Source organism: Calonectris borealis, chromosome 5 (genome assembly GCF_964195595.1).
Source record: "Calonectris borealis chromosome 5, bCalBor7.hap1.2, whole genome shotgun sequence".
Lineage (NCBI taxonomy): Eukaryota > Metazoa > Chordata > Aves > Procellariiformes > Procellariidae > Calonectris > Calonectris borealis.
In genome coordinates this window covers 38,484,897-38,511,170 of record NC_134316.1, presented here as the reverse complement: position 1 = coordinate 38,511,170, position 26,274 = coordinate 38,484,897, and the positions used below count along the sequence as shown (strand labels likewise).

The following is a 26,274-nucleotide window of genomic DNA, read 5'->3' as shown; positions in this document are numbered from 1 at the left end:
AGCCTGCTTAAAATACTAATCGCAAAGGCAAAACAATCAATGCTCTGGTCTTACCTTGAAGAACCAAGCCTGATTTCTCAATGGTGTAGAAAAAAGTGGAGAATGAAGCAACAGGGGATTTAGCAACCAGGAGCTGCAAAACAAACAAGTAATATATAAGTACACATCTTTATAACATACTGATCAGAGCTCAAATCCATAGAATAAACTCACTGGATTTAACTTCCAGAAGTAGTAAAGCTTACTGCAGAAATAACAAGGTAGTTATTGACCTAGCCCTGTCACTTCTAACTAGTTGAGGTCTTCTCATACGCATGTATAGATCATGCTACAATTTTAAAAGGATTCACAGGTCCTAAAAACTACCATCATGAAAGCAGCAAGTTTTGCTCGTCTTATTGGCATCCTGTTAAGCTTAATCATTCCTGCTGGTTCAGGCAGTTGCACTCAGGTAGGAGACAATTTTGAGCAAAACTGCAACTGCCGCCGCATAACGCAACTTTAATCGCCATTATCTGTTCCACAGATGCGCCCCCTCGGCTTCTCTAAGAACTCCACCCGCCATCTTCCTCCTGCCCCTGGAAGCAGCGTGGTCCACCCACGGGTCACCACTCCGGGGACGGTAACCGGCCATTGCAATTATCTGGATGTCCTCTTTTGCAAAAGGGGTAGTGACTGAGCCAAACTTTATTCAAGGATCCTGTCCTTGGAGTTTCAAAATAGAAACTGGAATTCCCTCAGGGTCTATAAGGCAATTGAATTTAGCTCGGCATTCGCGTGTGCTGGCTCTCCATCGTCAGGCCAGAAATATCGCAAGCTCTCTGGCTCCACTGCGGAGGAACCGTCCTCTGTGGAAGATGAGCTGCAGCAGAGCTCTGGAGACAAATGGGCTTGCTGGGAGGGTAGGGGACGTGGAACCTGCAGTGGCAAACTCACACAAATGTGCCAGGCTTTATTGCTTGGCTGTTTGATTTTTGCTCATTGCCGAGGACTGCTCCCTCACAGCTTGCCTCAAAATAACCCCCATTCTGTCACCTAGATGAAAGTGACATTTTAATGATAAATTTAATAAGTTCTGCCCAGAGTGTGATCAGCACGAACACTGATCTAATGGTCCCCACCTGGGCCCTGCAGAAGACATTGACAGCAGGGGCTGAAGCGGAGAGCGGCTGCTGCTCTGCCTCTGGCACAGAGCTGCTGAACAAAGCTGAAACACCTTTCTCCGCTCACCTCTTCAACAGCTAGAAAAGGCCAGGAACTGGAAACCAGCCCTCCCAGTGGCGGCCCTGCACCCCGGCAGAGCCTTCCCGCCTTCCCGGCCCCTGAGGGCACGGTTTGGGCAGGCAGCTCCCCCCCAGCTCGTGCTGATCCTCTGCAGGGATCTGCTCCAAGCAGAGCAGTATCGCAGAGCCCGAGCCGTGACTGCTCAGGACACAGAGCAGGCCTGCTCCTTCCTTTCCTTCAATGCCCTGATTTCACCTAACCCGCCCGTGAGGCCTGCCTAGCAGCGTGCTGTGGAACCATCACGCACCTCGGTGCCTAAATTGCCAAAGCCCTGTCAGACACTACACCCTCACAGCCCAAGATAGGCAGCCCTCTGTCAGATACATCCAAATACAGATTTCTTAGAACTACAGATAGTAACAATCTTTTTTTTAGAGGTATGGGGCACCAACAGATCTTGCTGGTTTCAAATGGAGTAAAAAATACCCCATTATTTCCAAGGGTCATGCCCTAATTCTGCCAAACATTCAAGCACTCATAAGGGTCACTGCGTTTGAATTTCGGTTGGTGGTGCCTAACGATCAGCAGGGAAACAGTGAGCAGGTTTTATAAAAACCAAGAGAGACTACAGAAAAACAAGTTCATGCTCACCAAAACTGCTCACATTTCACCAAAAAGTCAGACAGTATTGAATCACTTCATAGATATACAGGGCTGGGACATTTATTCTTAAGTGTAAGATTAACAATATCAAGCACCAGAAGTTTGAGTTCTGCGGTGTCCTTATGCAACCAGAGGATTTGGCAGCAAATTCTGCTGCAGAATCAAGGTTCGTGTGACTTTCCTGTAGCACTTTAAATGCTGAGGGTGCCTCTATGTAGGTAGGTTTCATTTGTATTTGTACGTAGTCTGCAGACAGGACCATGCTTAGATGTCTTGCAACGCCTCATCTGATTCTGATAGAGGCTGAAGAAACAAAATCCTCATATCTGGTTCTTCAAATCTAACCATTATTACCCACAGCTAGCTAATTTTTATGGTTTTCAGAATTTAAACCAAACGTAGTCTCCCTTCTTCTTCAGACAGTAAAAAATAAAGGCAGCACGGTAAGACCGCAAATACAGCCGGAGAACATCAGACCAGTCCAAATGTCAATGTTTTCCTTTCAGTCATATGAAGCTGGCAAAACCACCTCAGGATGCGATACAACCTTTGTGAACTACTCCAAGTAGGAAAACTGCTGTGCTAGCACTTTCCCCTCTTCCATCTTAATTACCGTTCTCTCTGGAATGAACTTCTGGAGAAAGGAGGGGCATGTCGCATCCCATGTCCGTGATGTACCTTGACAAAACCCGAATTCCCTTGCCGGTCGTTATCCCCAGAGCCAGCACTTCGCACTGGCGTGGCAGGAGGGGGACCTGCCCGGAGGAGAGCAGAGTGCCTCCTGGTGCTTCACAGGCTCCCTCAGCTCTGGGAACATGAGAGAGGGGATGGGGTGGAAAAACTGTGCAAACGCTCAGCTACAGAGTCTCCCACAACAGCTGGATGTTTAATCGGAAAGGCCCAAAGTGAAACAGTTACAAATCTGATGTCTAAGGTCAAATTTTTGGCATTCTGTGCAGTACTATGCACGTAAACACTAACCTATATGTGCATGTGCACCAGGAACAGTTGTACGTGCAAATGGATAGACATTCAAATAGCCCTATGTACATTCTGTTACTGCATTTTTATGCAGTTACAGTATGTTTATAACTAAGTATAGCAATGAAAAAATACAATAAATCACATCCTTTCAGCAGCACATCACAGGGCCCCTCTGAAAGGCTGCTGCTGCAGTTACATCTGAGGCTCAGAATTAGCTTCCTTTTTAGTGAAATGGGAACAGCTCATAATATTCAAAGGTATTGCTCTATTTTGAATGTTTGCTTACAGAGAAAAATAACCTTTAAAGTATGATTGCATACTTCACAACCAGATAGAGTATACAGAATTCTTTTTTATAACACCAAACTCTACATTAATTGAAAAAAAGTAAATATGTATTTAGATTTGTGTTTCAACCAAAGAGAAAAAACTGTAAATGTCACTGCAAACCATCCTGTGGATGGAATAGCCAACACAGAGTAGGTTCTTATGCATACCCAGGGACCTTAGAAAACACAGAAGGAAATACAGATCAAGAAAAGAAAATGATGTTTTGGAGGCCAAGAAGTGGAAGTATAAATCAAGGATTACCAAAATCAAGGAATCAAGATGAAATCCAGGCCTCACCAGAAATTTCTTCCTATTGACACTTCAGTGCAGTCAAAGTTGCACCAAAAGGAGTACACATTTTGAGATGAGTAAACAGTAATGGTAAATAATAGTCTAAAGAAGTTAACAGGCTTTCAGATTACAAAAATTATTTTTTAAATGGTGAAATTAATAGAAAATAGACATAGAAGAATGATAAAATGGTACTGAGTCTTTCTAATTCATTCTATCCATAATGCTTCTGGAATGCTATCCATGAGCTATCCACGAGTTTCTGGAATGGAATTTAAAATCCAGACGCAGTTATTCTTATGCTGCTGTCCTACTAAAGTGCAAATGATAGAGATGGATGAGAGAAGTAAAAATTGAAGCTATTTTAAATTTTGCGAAGTCCTAACTTTACAAAATGGTCAAATCTTAGTTTCCTTCCTTTCCTTTCTAGCATCACATTTCCCTGTCAGGAGGTTTGTAATAATTATTTATTAATTGACAACAATGTAGAATAAATATTAAACAACTGAAAAATGATTTCTGCCATGAGGCACGTTAAGAACACAAAGGTACTATGGAAGAGGAAATATATCACCTTGATGAAAAGTGAATAGAAACTGGATAGATGCCATTAGATTAGATAAAGGAAGATAAATGGGAGACAGGCAAAGCAGTTGAGAAACAAAAGGCTTAGAGAGAATTGATGATGACAGCAGAAAAATTGTACATTAAAGTTTGTTTTTTAATTAGGGAAAGCATTTTTATTAATACAGTTTATTGTTTATAAGCTTTATGGAAGAGATGAATCACATAAATTGATTGCAGAAGCCCAGCAGAAAATACTAATTATTGGGACAACATCCCCTGTCAATAGCAAAGAAACTGATGAATTGGAAAGTGTATTGGATGGACTTTCAGAAGTAGTCTGATAACAAAAATCAAGGCAGTGGCCTGCCAAAAAAAAGTAAAGAAGATGAAGGAGACAGAGTCTTATATCAAATTAGTTATCAAAATGCCAGGATGATAAACCATCAAGTGCTGAAATAAGAAGATGGTTTTGACTGAGCTATGAGTGTTCACATGGTTAAAAAAAATGATTTCATAATGGAAAACTAATGATTTTAACAAAAGTAATGGACTAAGATATTTCAATGAAATATTTGACGAAATCAGCTGTATTAACATTTAATACATTTAATACAGTCTTTAGACTGGAAAGACATCCAGTTTCTTCCCCATTTTTTTCACTGAGGCTATTACAAGAAATTGGTTCTTAGCAACGGCTGAGGAACACGAGTGAAACCATTTGAAGCGTCTTTTAAAGTATGTCAACTTCTTCTTATCAGTGAACAGATTCTTCTCTTTTTATTTTGTTCTGTGTTAATTTTTTCCTTAGATTTCCTCTTCTGCTAGATTTACCTTATCTCATCTTATGTACTGACAAAATACGTGTACATGCACTAAGAACCGAAGGAATAACAAAACCACATTTACAGCCAATACCTATTTTGGAATTCAGATCTACTGAGGAATTACCAAATACGTGAGATCTCTGAAAGAAGTCTGGCTCTCACTACACTCACTGCCCTTACTGAAACAATGCTGGCTTGCTGGGATTTTTTGCTAATTCTTATTGTTGTCCTATTGTAGTAAACAATCGTTGCTAATAGTTGGTGCATTTCAGAACTCTCCAGTTACACCACGTTAGCTTGGAAGAGAGTAGCTGAGAATTGAGAAGGAAACCTACACGTCGATAGTGTCACACAACAGGGAAAGGATTATCACTCAAGGTTCAGTTAGACTGACGTACTAATAAAATCAGTGCTAAGCTAAACAAATCTTTCCCCTAATTGTGCCAAATGTCTGGGTGGACAACCTTCATGCCAGAATTTCCCTTCTTATTGTAGATTAGAAGGGTTGTTTTTTCAGCTGCAACAGAGCCCAGGAAAAAGCCAGCAAGGAAAACAACAAAGTTGATTTTGCATCAGATATCCCAGCAGACCTCATGACTGTTTTTTCTGCCCTCCCTTCTGGTTCTTCTTGGGCCCTATGTGCAGGAATTTTATATATTCTAGAAATGAAAGCAGCAGCCCTTATTCTGCAGATCATTTACTTTTGAGCAGGAGCTGCGACCCAGTTCGCAGGGTCAGCTCTCACTCCCAGTCCCACAGGTCACGCTGCCTCCAGCCCACCAGAAAGGTGCTAGGAGAGAACCAGGAGCTCCCTAACAGGCAGTAACGCCACAGTGGCATCAAGGCTTCACACAGCAGCATACCAGTTGCTCCCTGCTCCCTCTTCACGTAGAAGTATCCTTCAGGGCAATGGGATGACTTTTTATAAGGTAGGAGAAAAAATGGTTGTGTTTTCTGCCAAGCCTCACCAAACACTAGTGCTCGTTAGACCTTGGAGCTCTCTGAGGCTTCAGTCTCACAACAGGTTCTGATTTACCTTGGGAGATAACTGCTCCTTGTTGCAGAAACAAAAAGTGACCCTAATAGGTTTCCAGTGTTCTGGCAAAAAAAATGTAGTTTAGGTATCCTGCAATCATTTACTAAGCTCATAGGATACATCCATAAACAATTTACAGATCTCCCACTGCAAATGATTCTTGGGATAACACCACTTTGCTTGTATATGGTACTTAATCTGTAGATTTTAAAAAAGGCTTTACAAGAGTGGGGAAAAAATTTCCCCATTAAATTGAAGTTCAGAAATTAAATACATTCCTAAAGATTGTATAGCTGATATCAGTACCAAAATCCAAGTAAGACGTTATCAAATCACATTGCCTTCACAAGCAAATCACTGTAGAGTTTGTTTGAATTTTTCAGGGACTTGTGTTTTCTTCTGGAAATTATTATCCCCTGCTTTGTATTTTCCTCCAAATCCCATTGCAAGGAAAAGCTCTCTATGCACAGATTTTCCCCTTTCAAGCAGAAGAAAGCTCAGGCACCTCAGCAGTACTGTCTGCACTTGTATGCTTGTTGTCAGTAGAAAAGACTACAGGCTGGGCAGGCTGTGCAATGATTGGGAATAAAGAAGAAAAACGGACAGGTTGAGGGAAGAGAGATATATGCAGTCATCCTTCAGCCTTCCTAATCATCTAGACCCCACACATATATTCTCCCTGGTAAAAACAAACTTGGTGGATTGACACAGGGAAAGCTTAAGATGTCTTGAGCACTAGAGAGCAAACAATGAGACATGGGGCTACAAACATGCCCCAGTACTGGGAGTAGATGTGGAGTCCCTACCACTTTTGTACACGTAAAAAAAAAAAAATTAAATCACAATTTGAATTAAAATGATTTCTTAGGAAACTATCATTTCATTTGTGCCACGCACAGCATCTGAGAGATGTGGTTCCCTGAAGTCCAGTTGTTTGAAAAGATTTTCATCAAGGCCAGGTTAATGGGCCACAACTCAATAAAACTCTTTATAGAGCAATTTAAATGGATTGTATCTCTCCTTCCCCCACAAGAAAATCCTGTCCAGAGGAAACTGTTTAGGAATGAGTTTCCTTTCTACTGCTTTATAGAAAAGCAACAATGGTAGCTAGAGACAGTTTATGAGAGGCATTCCATAAATCCAAACTAATTAGTGCAGAAAAGTAGGCAAGCAGAGTTTGTGTGTACATCCTAAAAATGTCCATTAGCACACATCTGGAAACAACAACAAAATGAACAGACTCAAAAGGCAGCTGACCATCCTGCTGTTGTCTCACCCCCCAAAATGTAGCAGCACATCTGTTTATTTTCTTTTAGTGCAATGCATACAAATTCCATATTAAAAAACATTGCTAAGACTGCAAAGCCAAGAAGTCCGTCTCTCATCTTAAGAAAAAGGGAGGGAGGGAGAAATGCAGATGCATTTAAGGCAGTTTCGCAGGGGAAACAGCAACAGTGGACACTGATTTGAGTAAGAATATTAGTGAAAGGAAAGCCTTCAGCATGGGATAAAGAATTCAAAGAAATCTCAATCCTGAAATATCAGCATCTTATATTAACAAATGTAAACTAATATCAAAGAGATCAAACCTTCTCAGCCAAATTCTGACAGATTTCCTTTAAGAGTCAGTGCTAGTGGGAAGCAGAGATTCTGAAACATTTAAAACAAATCTCTAGAAATCATGAACTTATGTGATATTAGCCAAATTTCAGATAAATCATTTCTTGCTGTTTGTTTTATCCTAGCATTAACTTTTAGAGTAAGGTCCTATGTTCTTTTGGGTAAGCCTAGGCAGATCACTCACCTTTCCTCACTGTGCTCCACCCTGACCTCAGAAGTGGTTAATTAATATTCATTGATTTTACATCACTGTATTTCTTATGTGAAATTAAAATTATTATTTTAATTAGGATTTATTTAATTATTCTTATGTGAAATTATTATTATCTCTAAGCTCTGACTTACATTTATGCTAAGCATATGTTCCTAATTTAATTACCAATAATTTCATTATTTATGCTACAGATTCATCTTAAAGAAGTACCAGGAATTCCTTACATGACCATAAAGATGGGAGATGGTGGTCTTGCCCACGGTGACACAGAAATATGTGATAACTTGAGAATAAAAGTAAGGAAATAGGGCTGCTGATTACTTATCCAGTGTCAGGACTAGAAGTGCAAGCAAGATAAAAGCATTTTATACTACTTTTGACTTGCCTTTTCTGAATCAGCCATTTCATCCCAGGCAGGCCTTGTTTGGTGGCGTTCTGGCTGTACCCTTTATTATCATAAGAGGCCATAACAGTAGTCAGTGACTGCACTAGCTTTCTGCAACCACAAATTCTTCCCCAGGCAGAGGCCAGTTGAGTTGCTTAGGTAGCAGTGAGGTGGACAGATGGCTGAAAAGCTGACCTAAAGAGACAATATATAAGGAAGCTGAGAGAAGCTGAGATTCTGCTTTGCAACACCAGACACAACAGGACATTCAGGAGGCAGTAACAGTGTATGAGCTCCAAATTCTCAATGTCTTAATGACGGCAGTAGAGACTCTCAATGGCTATGGATAAAACAGGACTTTTTACAACAGAAAAAAAAAGCTCTCGGAGCAGTTTGTTGGTGCAGTTCTTCCTATAGTAATGAATAACAGTCACAGGCAATGACTCCAATAAAAATAAACCATCATTGCACGCACATGCGGCTAGGCTTACTCCCAGAGGAGACATTCAATACTTGCAAAGGAAAGAAATGGAAGGAAAACAAACAAAAGAAGAGAAGAGAGAGAGAAGACAGAAATGAAAACCAAGCATCTTTTAAGAATAGAGGAGAAACAGGGGAGTGGACAAGTCCAGGAAAGAGGACACTCTCCGAATCTCAAGCCCTGCTATACCTGGCTAGCTTCAGATCTTGCTTCTAAAGAGCAATACATATATAAAGGACTTTTTCATAGTGCATAATGCCAGGACTAGGGAATCAGGATTCATGAGTTTTCTTCCTAACTTTGCCACTGTTTCATTGAGCAATTATATGAAAATCATGTAGCATTCCTTTCCTTCAGTCCAAAATCAGGCACGGAGGTAGACATCTGTAGCAGCTTCACTGTATTAGTTTTCTGCCAGGTAGGCACAGCTCCAGAGATACTCTGCTTTCCCCTACCCAGAGGGTACAGCAGAAGGATCAATAAGCAACAGCTCTGCTATCTGTTTTCTCAAATATTCAGTAGGGTCAATTCCTTCCTCTCTCATAAAACCACAACAAAGACACGTGTTTTGGCTGTGCCTATCTAGGCAATTGCTAGCAACAGATGACCAGTCTGCAAATTGTTCCAGTCCTCGCGGGGTGCCAAACATTGGATTTCAAGTGAGAGAGCTCAGCATGTAATATGTACTGCCATTCGGACATGGTTTTAGCTTCAGGCACTATAATGAGGAGCTCTGAATATCCTTGGACTGAGTAAACATAACTTCAATGGAAGGAAACCATCAAAACCTCAAATGAGTATCAAAGACAATCACAGACAACAAAAGCAAAACTTTCCAAGGTGAACTAACTGCCCTGATGTGCTCCAGAGCAACAACTGTCCCGAATGCAATAGACCAAATCTAACAAAATGGTTCTTTTGTTCAGCTGTCCTCTCCCAGACTGCGAGCAGACCCCTGAACCCTCTAACCCAGAGTGCCTTTTCCTGCCTGATGTACTTAACTTAACAATAACTTCAGTGGCAGGGAACTGCACTGCCCAGGCAAACATTGGGCGATTTCAAGTTTTAATTGGAAAAGAAAATGCAATCCCAGATGTTTATCCAAATTGTGTCTGAACTGCAACAACCTGGCCAGGGAACGGCACAAAAACAGGCTGCCCCCAGTATACTTCCACTTAAGCCAGACTTCTGCTGCAAGTTCCCCAGCGTGAAATATGGGGTATGCAGGGCTAGATGGCTCCCTTCTGCTCATGAAACACCAGACTCTGTGAAATTCCTCTTCCCAGAAGCGCCTTCTGTCTCCCTGCCACGTGCCTTATTCCCTACTTCGTAAACTGAATTTTGTTGTCTTTTCTGTTTCCGAGTCTCTCCTAATTTTCCCAGTGGAGAGTCCTCTAGAGGCCAGGAAACTTCACAAGAGCTTGGCCATGATGATTTCCTATGCTATAATACTTTTGAGGCCCAAAGCCCTGGTAATTGTCCAATGTGAAGGGTAATTCAGGAGAAAATGCTTGTAGCTTTTACTAAGCAGGAAAGCGGCCAGCCAGCCAGCATGTCCTGGTTACCACAATGAAACAGTGCCGAGAAAAGGGATCCGGGGATGGTGCTGTGGCTGGATAAAGTAGTTGGGTAGCATAAACACAGCCTCCTAGGGGAATTCTCCTATGTGGCAGCTTGTGGTCACTCATCAGACTTATGGCACACTGGTACTGAGAAGAACAGAAAATAAAGTTTATGTAGCTTTCAGAGCCTTCCATACTGTTCCGTTTGACTTTGATTCTGGAAATAAGAAAAGGGCTGAAGGATACAGTTCTTATTTACGACACATACTGGAACACTGCCTTATCCCCAGGATCATGCGTCCCGAATCGGGAAGGACTCCTAAGGGAGTACCAGTACAATAGCACCAGAGCAGTTCTTCTCAGAATACACGGCTGCTTCCACCCAGCATGCCAGACTGGCCTGGAAGAGACGGGACCAGCAGGGAAGACAGCACGGAAGCCCAGCAGCTGCGCGCTTTCTCCTCCACACAACCACATGCTCAGAGAGATGCTGCTGGCTCCTCTGCCCACACGTCTGCAGAGGTAGGGATCCAAACAGCATCCAGCCCTCATCACTGCATGGAATAGATCAGCTCGATGTAATTCACCAGTGCAACATAAGGAATATACATTCTTAAGTATGTAATTAGCATATGCATTGCCATCATGATTTATTACTTTTATTATTTCTTCAGATCTCTATGAACCTTCTTTATGACAGTTTTAGCAACATATTTATCTTCTAGAGATAAAAATTAAGTATCCGCTGCAAATTCAACCCCGATGCCTGTTTCTAACGTGTCTCAAATCTTTATTTAGCCAATACTCATTCCTTTTTTCATTTTCTTTTGGCTTTCTAAATGATGAAAAAGCTCAACATGATTGTTTATAAATTGAAAGAAGATTAATACATTGTAAAAAGCATCACAAGTGTGCTGTCCCCATCCTGCGTTCACTGTTTTTGGACATCAGTAAAAACAACAGTGTCCTTCATACTTCCTTGATGTAAAGGCATAATCCTAAATTTGCAGACTTGGACCAAAAAGATTGGGATTCAACCAAGTCCTAGACCACAGCATAAATATTTTTCACCCACACTATTGGCTGCAAAATGCTTTTGACATGAAACAAACAAAAACCCTTTCCAACTTTTTTGTGTGTTCACTTTGTTCTGTTCCTAAAAGTAAAGTCCCTTGAGACAAGCTAACACAACACTGCTAAATTCACCAGCGAGAGAGCAATATTATCTTATGTAAAGCTTCAGTAGAGTATATTTTAGAGTCCACTAGGCATCACATAACAAGGACAAGAAGAAAAAATGCTAACAGATCTGTGAGCTAATACATACAGATGCAATGCATGTGCTTTTGGAGTACTGTCATGCTTTACGGGTGTTGAGAAAAGGTGATAAATTTAATTTAATTTCAATCTTTCTACAAAACTCAGATTTTCTCCAGCAAGAACATTATTGACAGAGATTTTACCAAGGAAGTGGAATACAATGTGTTCAAAGAAGGCATAATGACCTTATAAACATCAGCTGTATTGCTGAATGTACAACTGTTAAATAAGAGAGTCTTAGAAAAACTTTTCCCTAACAAACATGAAATGTTTCAGGAAACTTAATTTACATTTCTAGATCCTCACTAATCCCCACCAGTTAAAGGCAAACATGCTTGCTCCAATGCATGGCATAGATGCACTAAAGGCTGGACAGCCCTTTAGGACCCGAAACATTGCTTTATAACCCATCAGATCTGAATTTTTTTACGACAACATGCCCCAAATAACAATCAGCAGATTAATAAACCTTTTTATGTTGGAGAAGAAACAGAAGCAAAATCAGACATAATGGTAATTCTTTTCACAAAATTACTGGGAGTAGCATTTATGGCTCTTAGATTTTCTCTTGCATGGGGATTATGCTTAAGAAATTCAGATTGGTCTATGTGCATTAGGGATCTTAATTACGTGTGAACTTTTGAAAAGTTATTTTGTTATGTTCAAAGGACAAAAATGTAGCCATAGCAAAGAAAATGCACAACTGTAGGAAAAAAAATTTATGAAAAAGATCTCTCAACCTTTTCTTTCCTGCAACAGCGCCCAAATGGCAACCTTTATTACATTTCTTACAGGAAGTTGTTTGGCTTTTTTTTCTATATTTAATACCAATTAATTTAGGTAAGAAACTCCTTGAATTTTTTCATGCTAATTTACACTTTTATTTTCTCTTTTCAGCCTGCTCAGTTATTTCAAATGAAGACTCACAAGTGAGAAGCAAGACAAAATGTATGAAAAAAGGAGAAAAAAGCAGTTTCCTCTTGTTTTTGATATGAGATGTACCGCATCCGGCTGGAAACATCAACACAAGTTAAGAGGGGATTAGGTGACTTTCTATCTGCAGCTTGAGATGACTATGGGTACAGAGTTTTATGTTATTATTAGATAGAGAAATAAATAGTGGCAATAAGAGAAAGAACTTCACTGACATACAGTGAAGAACACACAATTTGGACCAGAAGCATCAATTTGCTGAGTAAAACGGTAGTGCTGGCTCAGGCCTGATAAGGCTTTATTGGCTCAGACTCTTAAGCCAAACCTCCTGGACCACTGTCAGCTCTGTACAAGGCCAACTCAGGTGTCTTTGCAACCTAAACTCCATAGCTTCCAGTTCAGTGCTGTGGAGCATGTAAACACCCTGAATTGCAGAGACATCTGCACAGCCAAATTAAGTCAAATGGCAGAAAAATCCAAGATTGATTGTATACTCAGGACTAGTGCAAGAACTTCTGCCAGAGACTCAGGACTTACTTGTAGGAAATGACTGGTAAGAGAGACCATGAACCATCACTGTGACGCAAACGTGAAAGGGCCTTGCAAACCCAAGATAAATCAAATGAGCTCTTTCCATTGGAGAACAACCTCAGTAGCGCCTCATGCGCTACATTGCAACCTAGCTCTGTCACTTTTTTTGATGAGACAGGGGCATTTATTGACAAGTGACCTGGTTAGTTATTTCCAATTTAGTGTTGCTACAATATGAATACTCAAGGAAGAAGCCGTTCATTAACGCAGCGGCACTTTACACTACTTCCTACCAGTATCTGAAAAGTTCATAGAATCCTAGAATCCTTAAGGTTGGAAAAGACCTCTAAGACCATCGAGTCCAACCGTCAACCCAACACCACCACGCCCACTAAACCATGTCCCTAAGCACCTCCTCTACACGTCTTTTAAATACTTCCAGGGTTGGTGACCCAACCACTTCCCTGGGCAGCCTGTTCCAAGGTCTGACCACTCTTTCAGTAAAGAAATTTCTCCTAATGTCCAATCTAAACCTTCCTTGGCGCAACTTGAGGCCATTTCCTCTCGTCCTATCGCTAGTTACTTGGGAGAAGAGACCAACACCCACCTCGCTACAACCTCCTTCCAGGTAGTCATAGAGCGCGATGAGGTCTCCCCTCAGCCTCCTCTTCTCCAGACTAAACAACCCCAGTTCCCTCAGCCGCTCCTCATACGACTTGTGCTCCAGGCCCTTCACCAGCTTCGTTGCCCTCCTCTGGACACGCTCCAGCACCTCCATGTCCTTCTTGTAGTGCGGGGCCCAAAACTGAACACAGTATTCGAGGTGCGGCCTCACCAGTGCCGAGTACAGGGGCACGATCACCTCCCTACTCCTGCTGGCCACACTATTTCTGATACAGGCCAGGATGCCGTTGGCCTTCTTGGCCACCTGGGCACACTGCTGGCTCATGTTCAGCCGGCTGTCAACCAGCACCCCCAGGTCCTTTTCCTCCGGGCAGCTTTCCAGCCACTCTTCCCCAAGCCTGTGGCGTTGCCTGGGGTTGTTGTGACCCAAGTGCAGGAACCCGCACTTGGCCTTGTTGAACCTCATACAGTTGGCCTCGGCCCATCGATCCAACCTGTCCAGGTCCCTCTGCAGAACCTTCCTACCCTCCAGCAGATCAACGCTCCCGCCCAACTTGGTGTCGTCTGCAAACTTACTGAGGGAGCACTCGATCCCCTCATCCAGATCATTGATAAAGATATTGAACAAGACCGGCCCCAAAACTGAGCCCTGGGGAACACCGCTCGTGACCGGCTGCCAACTGGATTTAACTCCCTTCACCACAACTCTCTGGGCCCGGCCGTCCAGCCGGTTTTTTACCCAGCGAAGAGTACATCTGTCTAAGTTGAAGTTACCCATCAATCACAAGCCTGTCAGAAATACTGAACTTCAACATGTATTGAGGAATTTACTTAATCAAAGTATAGCATAAGTACTACGTGAGAGCTGGAAGCAGAATGGCTCAGGTAGCTATTTATTTTGCCTTTTACCTTTTAGTCACAAGTATCTTCCAATGTTTCCACAATGTGGGTATAATACACTACCATCTCCTGGACACATCCTTTCCATTCCTGATTGAGCAGATGTCCTAAAACGCCCATCATATTTTTCCAACAGTTACAACAATCAGTCCAGGGGAAGGTAATATTGTGAAAATTATATATTTTATTATCTTCTTGACGCAATATGATGGGTAGACGTGATAAAGTTAGCCAGGCAGCCCCCAACAGGTCACAACATTGGAGACCATCAAAAACCCCTCCATTTTAAGGTGCAGTCCATCTCAGGCAGCGGTATGTCAAAATTGTTTTTATTCTTTAAAGTGGGTCAGTAGTCTGTATTTAGTTTCTAAGCAGTTAAGAGGGTTTCTTCTTTTTCAGCCTGTTTTTAGATCACAGCTAAGGGCACTGATACCACAGACAAGAATTACAGAGATCAAAGATCAAAAAGTCTACGTAGAGCAAACCCCTCTAAATTAATTGATCCTACTCAGGATTATCCTACTGATAAGGCTGAACCGAAGAAAACGCACTTTTCTGAACAGCAGATTTTGAACACCACTCACTGGCTGTCATTCGCCTGTGTTGTCAATCTAGAACAATTCAATGATGTTAAGATTCATAAAACAAAGCAAAAATTCAAGTTCAAAGTACAATATCCTAGATATACAAACTCCTGAATGATTCTCCCTTAATACGTTTAGAGCATCATAAAATTTGTAATGCCTGAACATGGGGATCATGTCTGATCACTACCTTTTCACAGAAGATGCAATGTATTTTGCCCACTGAAGTCGAAGTTTGTCTGGTTTTAAAACTTTATCTGAGATTTATTTGTTTACCGGTGACAGCTCAAACTTGTTGCTATGTCAAGAAATATATTCTATCTAGCACAGACCTTACCTGGGAAGAAAGTAAGTAGAAAGAGAAGAATGAAGAAAGTAGCTTGAACACAAATGACCAGGCCATATACAGTATTCCAGAAATGTCGTCAGTGCCTTTCCACAATGGTACAAACACTTTTCTCTTTCCTTTGAAAATACCTTGGCTGATCTATTCTAGGGCAGACCCTTTTCATGATTGCAATACACTGTTGAATTAGTTTTTCTGTGGTAAACTAAGCCACTCCAGTATTAGCTTCACTTCAAGCTTGTATGCTCCTCATGTAAAGCAGAAACTCATTTGTGATGCCCAATATTATTTTACAGATTATTTCTATTATCAATCTTATATTCCACTATATTTTCACTGCTTAAGGTTGTCCAGTTCCTTCACAATGATATTCTGATCTTTTTCACTATTAAGAATGCCTCTAAGCTTTAAGTATACTATGTTCCAAGGCAGACTTAGCAGAACTTTTCTGAATAATAAACACTTAAATTTGAGTTAGACATTTTAGTTTGCTTGTTTTAAATTACAAAAAAAAAGGGGGGAAAAAAAAAGAAAAAAAAAAGAAAAAAAAGAGAGGGGGAAAAAAAAAGAGGATCTGGTAGAAGACAGGAGGCAGGGGGATTTGCCAAGGCATTCCAAGGATAAACAACTTTGGTCATTGCCACTCTGATGTTAGGAGCAATGACACTTCAGGTACTCATGAGAGAATCCGCCCTAGGTTAATTCCACTCTGTTTTGAGGGGAAAACTCACACTGAAGTCCAATCAAAATCAGAAAAGTGATTCTGAATAAACAGGATGGGAATTTGCGTTCATTCCCTCTCTGCAAAGGGGCTTAAGCTTACAAAGCATTCTTCAGACAATTCAGACCAGAGCCTGAAAGTCATATCTGGTTCTTTCTCTCTCCCATTTTTATGCTGTTTTTGTGAACTGTAAATACAGTGTTTGTAAAGGGCGTTGGATTAACAGCGTCACAGACTGAAGTTCTCTGTTTATATTCAGAACAGATTTTGTTATAGTAATCTTACCCCTCCTATCCTGACCTTTAAGTGGCTCCCAATAAAGAAGAGGAGACATAGCCCCGATTTCTGAGAATTTGCATCTGATTAGCATGAAGGTGCACAATTATCAATTAGACCAAGGGAAAAGGCCATTTTCCCAGTTATGGAACTGAGAAAATATGTAAAAATTGAAACAATAATTTCACTGTGACTAAGTAGGTTTCACCAAGGTAACAATTCTATTTTCTGTGGTATGTTTTGAAGAGGAAAAAAGAAAAATGGGGTTGATAATACTAGAAATGAAGATGTTGCATTAACCAATATGGAAGATAAGAGTCTGGACAAGCATTTTAATTGTCTAAAAATTTAAGTGCTACCTACTCGCTTTGTTGGGAACTTGCAAGTTGGAACAGTTTTGATGTGTGCAAAGAGGAAAGACAAAGGAATGCAAGGTGACTCCTAGAGCTGAGGCTTAGAAAAATCAGTTATGGTATCAACAGAAACTGGAAACAAGGAAGCAGAGAGAGGGTTTTGCCATAAAGCTCAAGCTACCGTCTCAGTTTCATTAACCTTTTATTAATGGCGAACATTGATGAAGGAAAGTTTACAGCATGCTAAGGAGAGAGATTCAGGAGAGAAGCCAGTGATCACAGTTAAAACCAGTTCAGCAGGTGAGTTAATCTACAGAGAAAATTGGAGAGGTAAGCAGGAGGAGTACCTTCACAGCTGAGGAACCACATATTACAAGGAGGTACAAAGAATTCCTAAGTGCCTGAAACAGAAGCAGTAAAGATTGAGCAAGATCAAGCTTAGTAGCACATAAGTGGCAGTGAAGAGATTCCAGCTCTGCTCCCAGCTGCAAAGGATTTACTCTTGCCAGTTATTTATTTATGACTCAGTTTCCTTGGTTATGAGCACCCGGCATGGGCATTGCAGAGATCAGTCAGCAAATGCTTGCACAGTAATTCGAAAATACAACATACTATGAGATGATTAACTCATAACCGGCGTAGGTTAGCAGCAACCAAAGAGGAGTCTCCTCTGAGAGCTGACTGGCCTATCAGTCAAAGATATCTACCAGAAAGTACCCACCTCTGCCACCAGCCTGGGTAGGAAGACTCAGTATAACTTAATGACCGAGTTTGCCTCCCTGCCTCAGAGATGTTCCTACTTCTCTGTTTAGGATGCTTTGAACTACAGATCTATGAGCTTGAAGTTTGCACAGCTGCTGCTATATTTTGTGAATCTGACATTAGAATAAACTTCATTAAGAAAATTTGCAATGCTTATTAAAAAAAAGGACAGAGAAAAAGATGAACTATTTAAAGGTTTTAGTCTGTTCTTTTCCATTTTATCTAGGGTCCTTTCATTTCTATTTAGATTCTTAGATAACAAATGGTGTTATATAAGCACCTGAGTAAATGAGTTCTTGTTCAAGAACGATGGAAAGATTTGTCTCTATATAAAACTGTCTTTTTAAGAGGAGAGGGCCATAAATCCAGTCCCATTTAACGTAGACAGGGCTACGGTGATGTTTATATTGTATGACCATCCCCCACAAGTCCATTAAGAAGGAAGCTTACTGCAAAAAGAGACATGAACAAACACACAAGTCAGGAAAGTGACCGACCTAGTGATGTTTGGACTCCAAATACTTGTTAATGAACATTCTCTATTTTTATGGCATCCTTTCATTTTTGCTGGATTAAGTCAGTATCATACTGTGTCGATAATCATCTGTTTATGCTACAGTTGTGCATTGTGTCCAGTTTCATCCTGTTCACATGCAACTCAAGTTCATATTGCTGCTTATGCTTGTATATGATCTACGGATAAGCAAAAGATTTCTGTCATAAGGGTTATCAGTCTAGAGCCTTTTTAATCAGAAAAAACCCGTAAGTTTCTTATTTATGTATTTTAAAGGATGTGGTTTGTACACATGCATGGAAATTTGAGGCCAAAACAACCTTCCATTGTGTCTTTATTCAAAATATTCAAACGATAGCAGAGGTGAGACAGAAGTGTCTGAAATAAACTGTGTATCCTAGAAAAAAAAACATTTCTTTAAATGGAAAGGTTTGCAGAGTTCAAATGTGCTCCTGCAGTCTTTCCACAGCTATTTCTTCAAAAGCAGCATACTCCATAATGAAGAACCATAAAAAATTAATCTCACCTGAAAAAAATCTACTTTCCTGCAAAATTTCCTATCCTTTGCCTGACTCCATACCATCATTCTTATCTTAAAAATTAAAAAAAAAAAAATCTGTCTTTGTGTTTTCACAGAGCTGATTTTCCATACGATAAGCACATTATATAATAAGATGGCTTAGAACAGATACACACTTTACACCACTTCCATTTTAAAACAACTCAATAGCCACATCCCTTTTCTATCACTGCTTACTGGACTTCATTATCCACTGCCATCTGCAGATTTTCTCACATATAAACACTTGAAAAAAAAAGTATTGTACTATGTACATAATCTGCATTACTGTGCAATGCACATGATTCACGTAGCATACAGAGATAGGTTTTCCCGACATGGATTGCAGCTGCTGAACGGCACTTCATTTGTCTTAATAATTCTGCTAAAAACCCACATTCTTTTGTACATGTTCAGGGTACTGGGACTTCTATTTCTGAGTCTCCCCAGATTCTATCTCAGCAGAAGACAACTTAAAGAGCAATACTTCTTGCCTCACATATAACAATGGGCAACCTTCACACATCCTCAGTCACCTCCTTTGGCCAAACACTGATTTCACTGCCCAGTTCTCTATGGGCTCTTTCTTCCCCCACCATGTCAAAGACTGAACTAGCATCTCCTCTGCTCCCACTGAAGTAGGTGAAAAGCTTTCTGTCTGCATTTCTCAACACTAGTGGCCATCTCCATCCTCCTCATCTGACTCTAAAACTATGTTTAAGACTATCAAAAATATCTTTTTTTCATTGCATTTTTTTCTTCTCCATTTGCTTTAGTAGATAGCTATAACTGCTACAAAGTTAATAGAAGAAAACACACCAATGCTGTTTGTATTTTATTTGTATTAGACCTTATTCCTTCCATCTCAGAGTGATTTCAGTACATGTTCTGTCTGATTACATTTCATTGCCTCTTCTTCTCCCCAGCAAATATTACCATCTCACCAAAGTAATTAGAACCCTTTATAGTATGAGGCTACAATATTCCATTATGTTTTGACACACAAAAGTTGGATGCCATTTCCAAACTTCATTACTGTACTTGCTATCCTCCAGATTGTTAAGGCAAAATTTAGAAAGTGTCAACCCCAGATAGCAGTACTTGGTGTATGTTTCTTCTCCACAGCCTACTTGCTTTGTTTGAAATTGTTTTATTTTCTGTGGTTTATTTGCTTCCCTTTTTTATGGATAAAAACCTCACTCGGTGTTATCTTTAAAACCGGACAGCTATCCAACAGCTACAGAGTCCACATAACAACTACCTTCAATGTTTTACAGGGAGGGATAAATCTGGTCCCACTTACGCTCTGAAACCATCATGACTGCCACAAGTTACATTATTTCTATTTTTAATATATTTTCTCAATGACTGGTAGAGTTACAGCCAAACATTGTACAATTTGAAAGAACTGCTTCACTAAAATTAGAACAAATTTAAGGTAAAGAACCGTATCTGTCTTAGCAAGTCACATAAATGTAAAACTTCATGCCCACTCCCCTCAGCTCTCTCCCAGCCCTTCCCCACGCCAGCGAGTACCATGATTACTTCACCATCGCAATTTTGGAATGCTTATTCAGGGCTTATTCATATGATAGTAAGCAGAGCAAGACAAAACAGCTGGTCTGTAACCAAGGACACAACAAAAGTTATGTCTGGCATTAGTCTGAATGAGAGAAGGGGTTTTGTTTTTTTTTTTTTAAAGAATGAGTCACCATATACTTATGCATTTGAAACACTTTACCTGAAGCAGGAAAATTGCTGCACACCACCTCACCTGGCACGGCTTGAAAGCTCCAGCCCATACCTCAATTCTAAATGCTTTTTCTTGAAAATATCACAGGAAAACACTGATTTGTTATAAAATAACACTTCTATGTGCACTTTCCATCTGAGAATTTCAAAACACGTTACAGGCATTAACACAATACTATGAGTCTCACAAATCCCCTGAAAACTATAAAATAAACCAGGCCCATGGAAGTTGCCATATCAGATCTGGCCAGTGTCTCACTTAATCCAGCACCCTGACTCCAACAGACAAGAATAAAACGTTAAATATAGCATGTCAACATATTAAATCCTACCATGCTGTCCCCCAAAGACAGCTGAGCACACATGAAAACAGTAACCTTGGAGCCTGCTAACTCCAGTTCAGGAAAGAAGGATAATTATACATATAGGGGTAACTGAGGAGTCTGACAGTTTCTAGTGCAGCCCCGTTGGTTTTGGCCCAAACTCAAAGGGTCTGCACATTTATGTATGGATTTCAGGAAAACAAATGTCACGGTTAACTACTTACAAGAGTGCTTAGGGAGAACCAAGTATCAGTATCCATGAAGATAATAGCAAATTCCCTTCATGAACCCATTTGTGCGAAACAATTAACTTTTCCCTGCATTCTCCCAAGCTCTTAGGCCACCGTGCCACTGTGGAAGTCGTGCAGCTCAGTCCCACCTCAGCAGTTAAAAGACTCCTACACTGTAGTCCATGCTTGTGGGTTTTGGTGGCATAATGAATTTAAATGCAGACTGGAAACCTCCTTCTGCCTTCCCCCAGTGGCGTTACTTCTGTCCTGGAGGAAACCAAAACCAGAACACTGGCTTCTAGAAGGGGGCAAAAGAGGAAGGTTCATCTGTTTGTTCAGAAATCTGTTCCTATCCAAGCAATAAAGCAAACCTAATTGATTTTAAGGCAGGCAGGATGTTCCAGAAATTTCATTACTTTGCTGAATTGGCTGCTGTCTTATTAATGTTCACCAGACATACAGAAGGTGGGGTGGAAAAAGGGATAGTTGGCTGAAAAAATGTCTGCTGGACAAACAAAATGAAGGAATCTTTTACTTGATACGTAAAAAAATTCCTGTGTAGCAATTCTATGCTTAATTTCCCTAGGTTTGTTGCATACTTGTTCTGCCACCTGCTGCCCTGGCATTCCCCAAAGTTTCAGGAACAGGGACTACGTCCCCAAGCTTTCCCAGAAACGAATACTGCATGACTAAGCCTGGCCTGGCCTGTCCAGAAGCTAATATGGTTCTGGAAAACGGCTTGCGTGAATCCTCCTTAGCAATTACATTACCACTTCACGTTCTGAAGAATAACACCCTTGGGCCTCATGGCCCAGTGCATCTCAAGAGGTACCTTCTCTCTTGATGGGTGGGATTTCCCAGCGAGGATTAGCACGCTGGCTCTACTACCATGGAAGTCAGATGTAAGGGAAGATCCCTCAGACCGTCACCACTGCCCCAGCTCCCCAGGGAAAGAAGGAGAGAAAGTAGAGCCAGGAAGAGCTTCTTCAGGAGATGAAGTGACTGAAGAAAGAATTAATTCTAGCTTTTGAAAGAAAAAATTGTGTCCGCTCTGCAAGTCAGAACAAAACACAGGTTATTCCTTGAACAGTATTTATTCTGCAGGGTTACATATTGTGAAAAACAGGGAAAACTTGTTTTTGCACTACTTTTCACCCAAATCTCTGGAACAACTGTGTGCTTTCAGTAATTTCCTGGGGCAGAATTTCTCTTTAAAACTACACAGATAATCACAGGCTCCTTTTTTTTTTTTTTAATACAGTAATATGAGAATTTGTAAAAGTGATTACTGACTTGGGAATTTTTGGACCTCCAAGTTAAGCTTCCTTAAAAAGTGCTGATTTTCAAAGCGCTGATATCCAATACCTCCTGGCAGAACCACCTTACGATGACTGAAATGTCATCTCAAGAACTGAGGCACCTTTATTCACAATTCATTTCTGAAAGTGGGTATAAAGCAATTATGAAAGAACATATGTGTGTAAAACTATAGTAATTTAATCAATACAGTGCTGCTACACGTAGGGTAATTCTAGATGCCTTCCTCTAACTGGAAACTGCATGTCTAGCTGAAAGATTTCTATGACTTCAAGAAAAGAAAATTTATCTGAAAAAAGGACACAGATATCAGCAACAGGACATATCCCTTATGGACATATCCCATTTCATTCATGGACTTCACAGACCTATTACTATTTATATCATGCTTCTGTTTCAAATTACTTTGCTTTTAATAATATATACTAACATTTACTTTAAGGTTGTTTTTCCTCACTGTAGACTTAGTTCTTCTGCTTAACTAAAACAGAATGAGCCCATAGCTTCACATGCAAGCAAGGTGGTGCACCTGATAAACCCAGGTAGCAACAGAGTAAAACTCCACTTTTTTTTAAGCAGATCATAATATATTTTTTATAATGGAATTTTAAAGGTTTGAAAACAACATTTCATACGCTTGCGATCTATTACTTCTCAAACAAAATCAGGAAAAACTACATTTAATATCTGGATGTTCTTTAGGAAAACTGCTCCCTCTTTCCACCACCAGAGGAATGTTCGTAATCCTTTTTAGCCGACTTTGTGCATCCTGAAGTAGCACAGAGCCCAGTTTCTGCCCTTTTCCCTTTGCCAGCTCCACCTCCCGGGTACCTCCAAAGTGATCCAGGAAATTTGTGAACAGTTTTGTATTTTGCACACACATGTAGAAAAGGAGAACTCATGACAGACCAGAATAAGAAGCAGAACATAGAGAACTTGTAATAGCAGCATCAGTAAGAGTATGTTTCTATACAACTGTGCACGGTCTTTAGAAGGGAGTCCAGAAGATGCCTTTTCTAACCGCATTTGACACACTTAATCTGCTACCTGGAAGTCCAGAGGACTACCGCTGCTTCAGTGCCCACTACCCGCAGGAACAGAAGTGCCATCATTATAATTTTACTTCTGACGAGCAGAATAAAACAGGATGGCTTCCTCTCCTCTGGCTCTAAAGACTGCAACCTCAAAGCAAGAAATCTTGTGTTGTGGCAGTAAAACCAGGAGGACCAATACGAACGCATGTGGATAGTAACGCTCTAGGAGTAAGATGGTACAAATTTCGCGTAGCAATTTTTCTGACAGCTCTCTATTTTAACAGGCAGAAAATCAATAACATTAAGACTGAGGGTCACAGACTTTGGAAAGAGTTACATCAATGCAAAAACAGAACAGACAAAGCCAAAAGAGATTATAACCGCAGATATCCCAAGGGACAGATGAAATAATGGGTTATGATGTTTTTAAAAACAAAAAAAAGTTATTCCCTCAATCAAACCCCAAATGTCTTGCCTCCTAGTTTTTCACAGTTTTTTTAAATTAAGAGGTGAAGATTGCAGTCAAAAATGCTACTATATTTCATTGAAAAGCATGAAGTCTCTTAGTGAAAGGGGTAAGCATTCTCCTTGTTGCAGGCGTACTTCTGGAAAATTGGTACCATACTTACTGCTCAAAGTTAAGCTTGCTGGTGCAGGCAGCAAGCTGCCACTTGCAAACAGTAGCTGCAGAAGAGAGAGTGCTCCCTGTCCTAACAGTCACAGCTGAAATTTGGCACAGAGTGGAAAGGATGACAGCAGAACAACCATGGCAATGGAAGGACTAGCCTCCTACTCCTGCCCCAACAGAAAAGCACTTTAAGGATTACCCTTCATCTCCACAACAGGAAATGCACTAAAAGCTCAAGGAACTTGTATGTCTGTGCCAACAGGCTAACGCTAGGTCCTGTGACTCAGATAAGCCCACCCTAACACAGGGAAGCACTGGAGGAATGGCCATCCCTGAAAAGCAAAGGACACTGACTGCCCCCCACCCCAAATAAGCAATTGGCTGTAGAGTGCCAGGTTCTCAACACGTACTGCATAACCACAGGGGCTGAAGGACACAGTTAGTCCATCTGATCAAGCATTGCTGGTGTAGCTTTATTTAAATTCTCTTCGTTGTTAAGTTCTCACCTGTCTTGTCGGCAAGTCATGATATTGTAGTATGAGCCTGGTGTTGACGCTGTGACTCCATGTGTTGCCAAGGGCTGCTGTCACACAACCATATTCCCTCTTCCCACTTCCAGAAGCTCCTGAAGATAAATATGAAAGAAACTGCATCAGGACTGCACCACAGAGAAGGGTTCAGCATGGAAACTCTAATTAGTCATCTCAGATCATTCCCTAAGCTAGAAAATCACAACTGGTACCTAATAGATGGCACTATCAAATGAATTTCCTACCTTTCTGATTTATTTATACAACTGCAGTGTGAGTTCTCCATCTCACTCTCTGATACCTAGACAAAGTGCCAAGAATTAAGGAGACGTTGCAAAGTAGTACCTACCTTCTTGGAGAGACCGCTACATTTTCTAAATATCTGGAGGTGCATCATGCATGGGGGACACTTGCCTTTTCCTCTTTAGACATACTATCCCCAAGCAAACCAGCCTTCTATAGGCGCAGAGGAGAGGGAAGCAGGCCAGCAGAGTGACAGCATATAATGACATAACAAAAAGGGAAGCTAAAGGAGCAGAATGTGGTGCCACAATACCCTGATCTAAAAATCAGAATGCTGCTTCATGCCATCAGGCATCCCACACATTTTCTAAGATTTGCAAAGAAGGGAGCCCCTTAGCTGTAAATAACATTCTGGTGTCTCTGAAATCATATGAACTTTATATAACCCTGAAGGAAAATGCACTTTGCTGCAATCAGCAATGACAACATAAAGAAGTGTTTCCAATAATGCCACATGATCCAGCTTGCTGAACTGCCATTGCACCTGAGCTTTCTCGTATTGAAACCAGAGATCCATGCATAAACATATACACATATGCAGGCAGGTAGGTGCCCAAGACCTTCATCTTTGCTTACCACAAGTTCTGTGTAAGACGAACAGATAGATGGGCGACTTGTTTGTACTTCAAATGACACTTCAAGAACAGAGCAAGTCAGACAAACCAAAGAAATTCAGAAACAAAATTCCAATTGTTATGTGGGTATAAATGATCATGTGCAAGTTGAAAATTGAACTGTTTGAGACAGACAGTCCATACTGTTAAAAAGCTATGAGTGTTGGCCTGCAGTTGAATAAGAGAAAGTCAGACTTAAAGTCGGGGAACTTCCTGTCATCTATCAGGCAACAATCTAAATTGCTTCCCCAGGACAGTCATGAAATCCTTGTCAACTCAGTCAATTAAAGTTAGACCAGACGCTTACTCTGCAATACAAACTTCAGAGCAGCCTTACGTTTCTGTCAAAATGATCAGTAATGCAATAGTTAATGTTGAAACTTAAACTGTAAGTGCTAGGTTTTGGAAGTAATACTGTACTGAGATGACAAAGTCATCTCATGGCCCAGCAGAGCTTCTGGAAGATTCAGGTTTAAAATCTTTCATTGCTTTTACATTTGCAAGGTTGTGGGTTTTGTTACTTTTTCCCCCCAACTATTCAGAGCAGAAACATAATTTCTTCATTCACTAAAGCTTTTATTTTGGAAAAATATCCCGTAAAGGGTAAGGTCAAAAGTGTTGGCATGCAGTAATAATCATTATTTGTATCACTGCCAGTAGCTTGCAAGCAATGAGAAGGACACTGTGTTAGACTGCATTAGGCAGAGGAGAGCAGCAGGCTGGAGAGAAGGGCCTGGCGTGACTGTAGCACGCTACAGGCCTCAGTTGAAGCCCTCAAACCTCCCCCTCCAAGTAATACAACGTTCAGTTAACATCAACTGGATTTGGATTAGGTCTTTAAATGTTTAAGGTCTACAGAAGAAATGAGTGAAGCACCTGATTCAAGCCAATAGTTTGACACGAGTCTGGACTCTGTACTTGCCTGAATTACTTCCGACG

At 40.8% G+C, this 26,274-nt stretch overlaps 1 protein-coding gene across 7 annotated transcripts in view; it reads right to left on the bottom strand.

Annotated features, from left to right (window-relative positions):
• RAD51B (RAD51 paralog B) overlaps positions 1-26,274 on the bottom strand; it is a 414,790-nt gene that overhangs the window by 139,230 nt on the left and 249,286 nt on the right. For all 7 annotated transcript variants that reach the window (XM_075151892.1, XM_075151891.1, XM_075151888.1 and 4 more), the window contains 2 exons: positions 24,395-24,513; positions 55-133 (listed from right to left, as the gene is read on the bottom strand). In XM_075151892.1, coding sequence (XP_075007993.1) covers positions 55-133; positions 24,395-24,513 — 198 coding nt within the window. The remainder of the gene's footprint in view (positions 1-54; positions 134-24,394; positions 24,514-26,274) is intronic.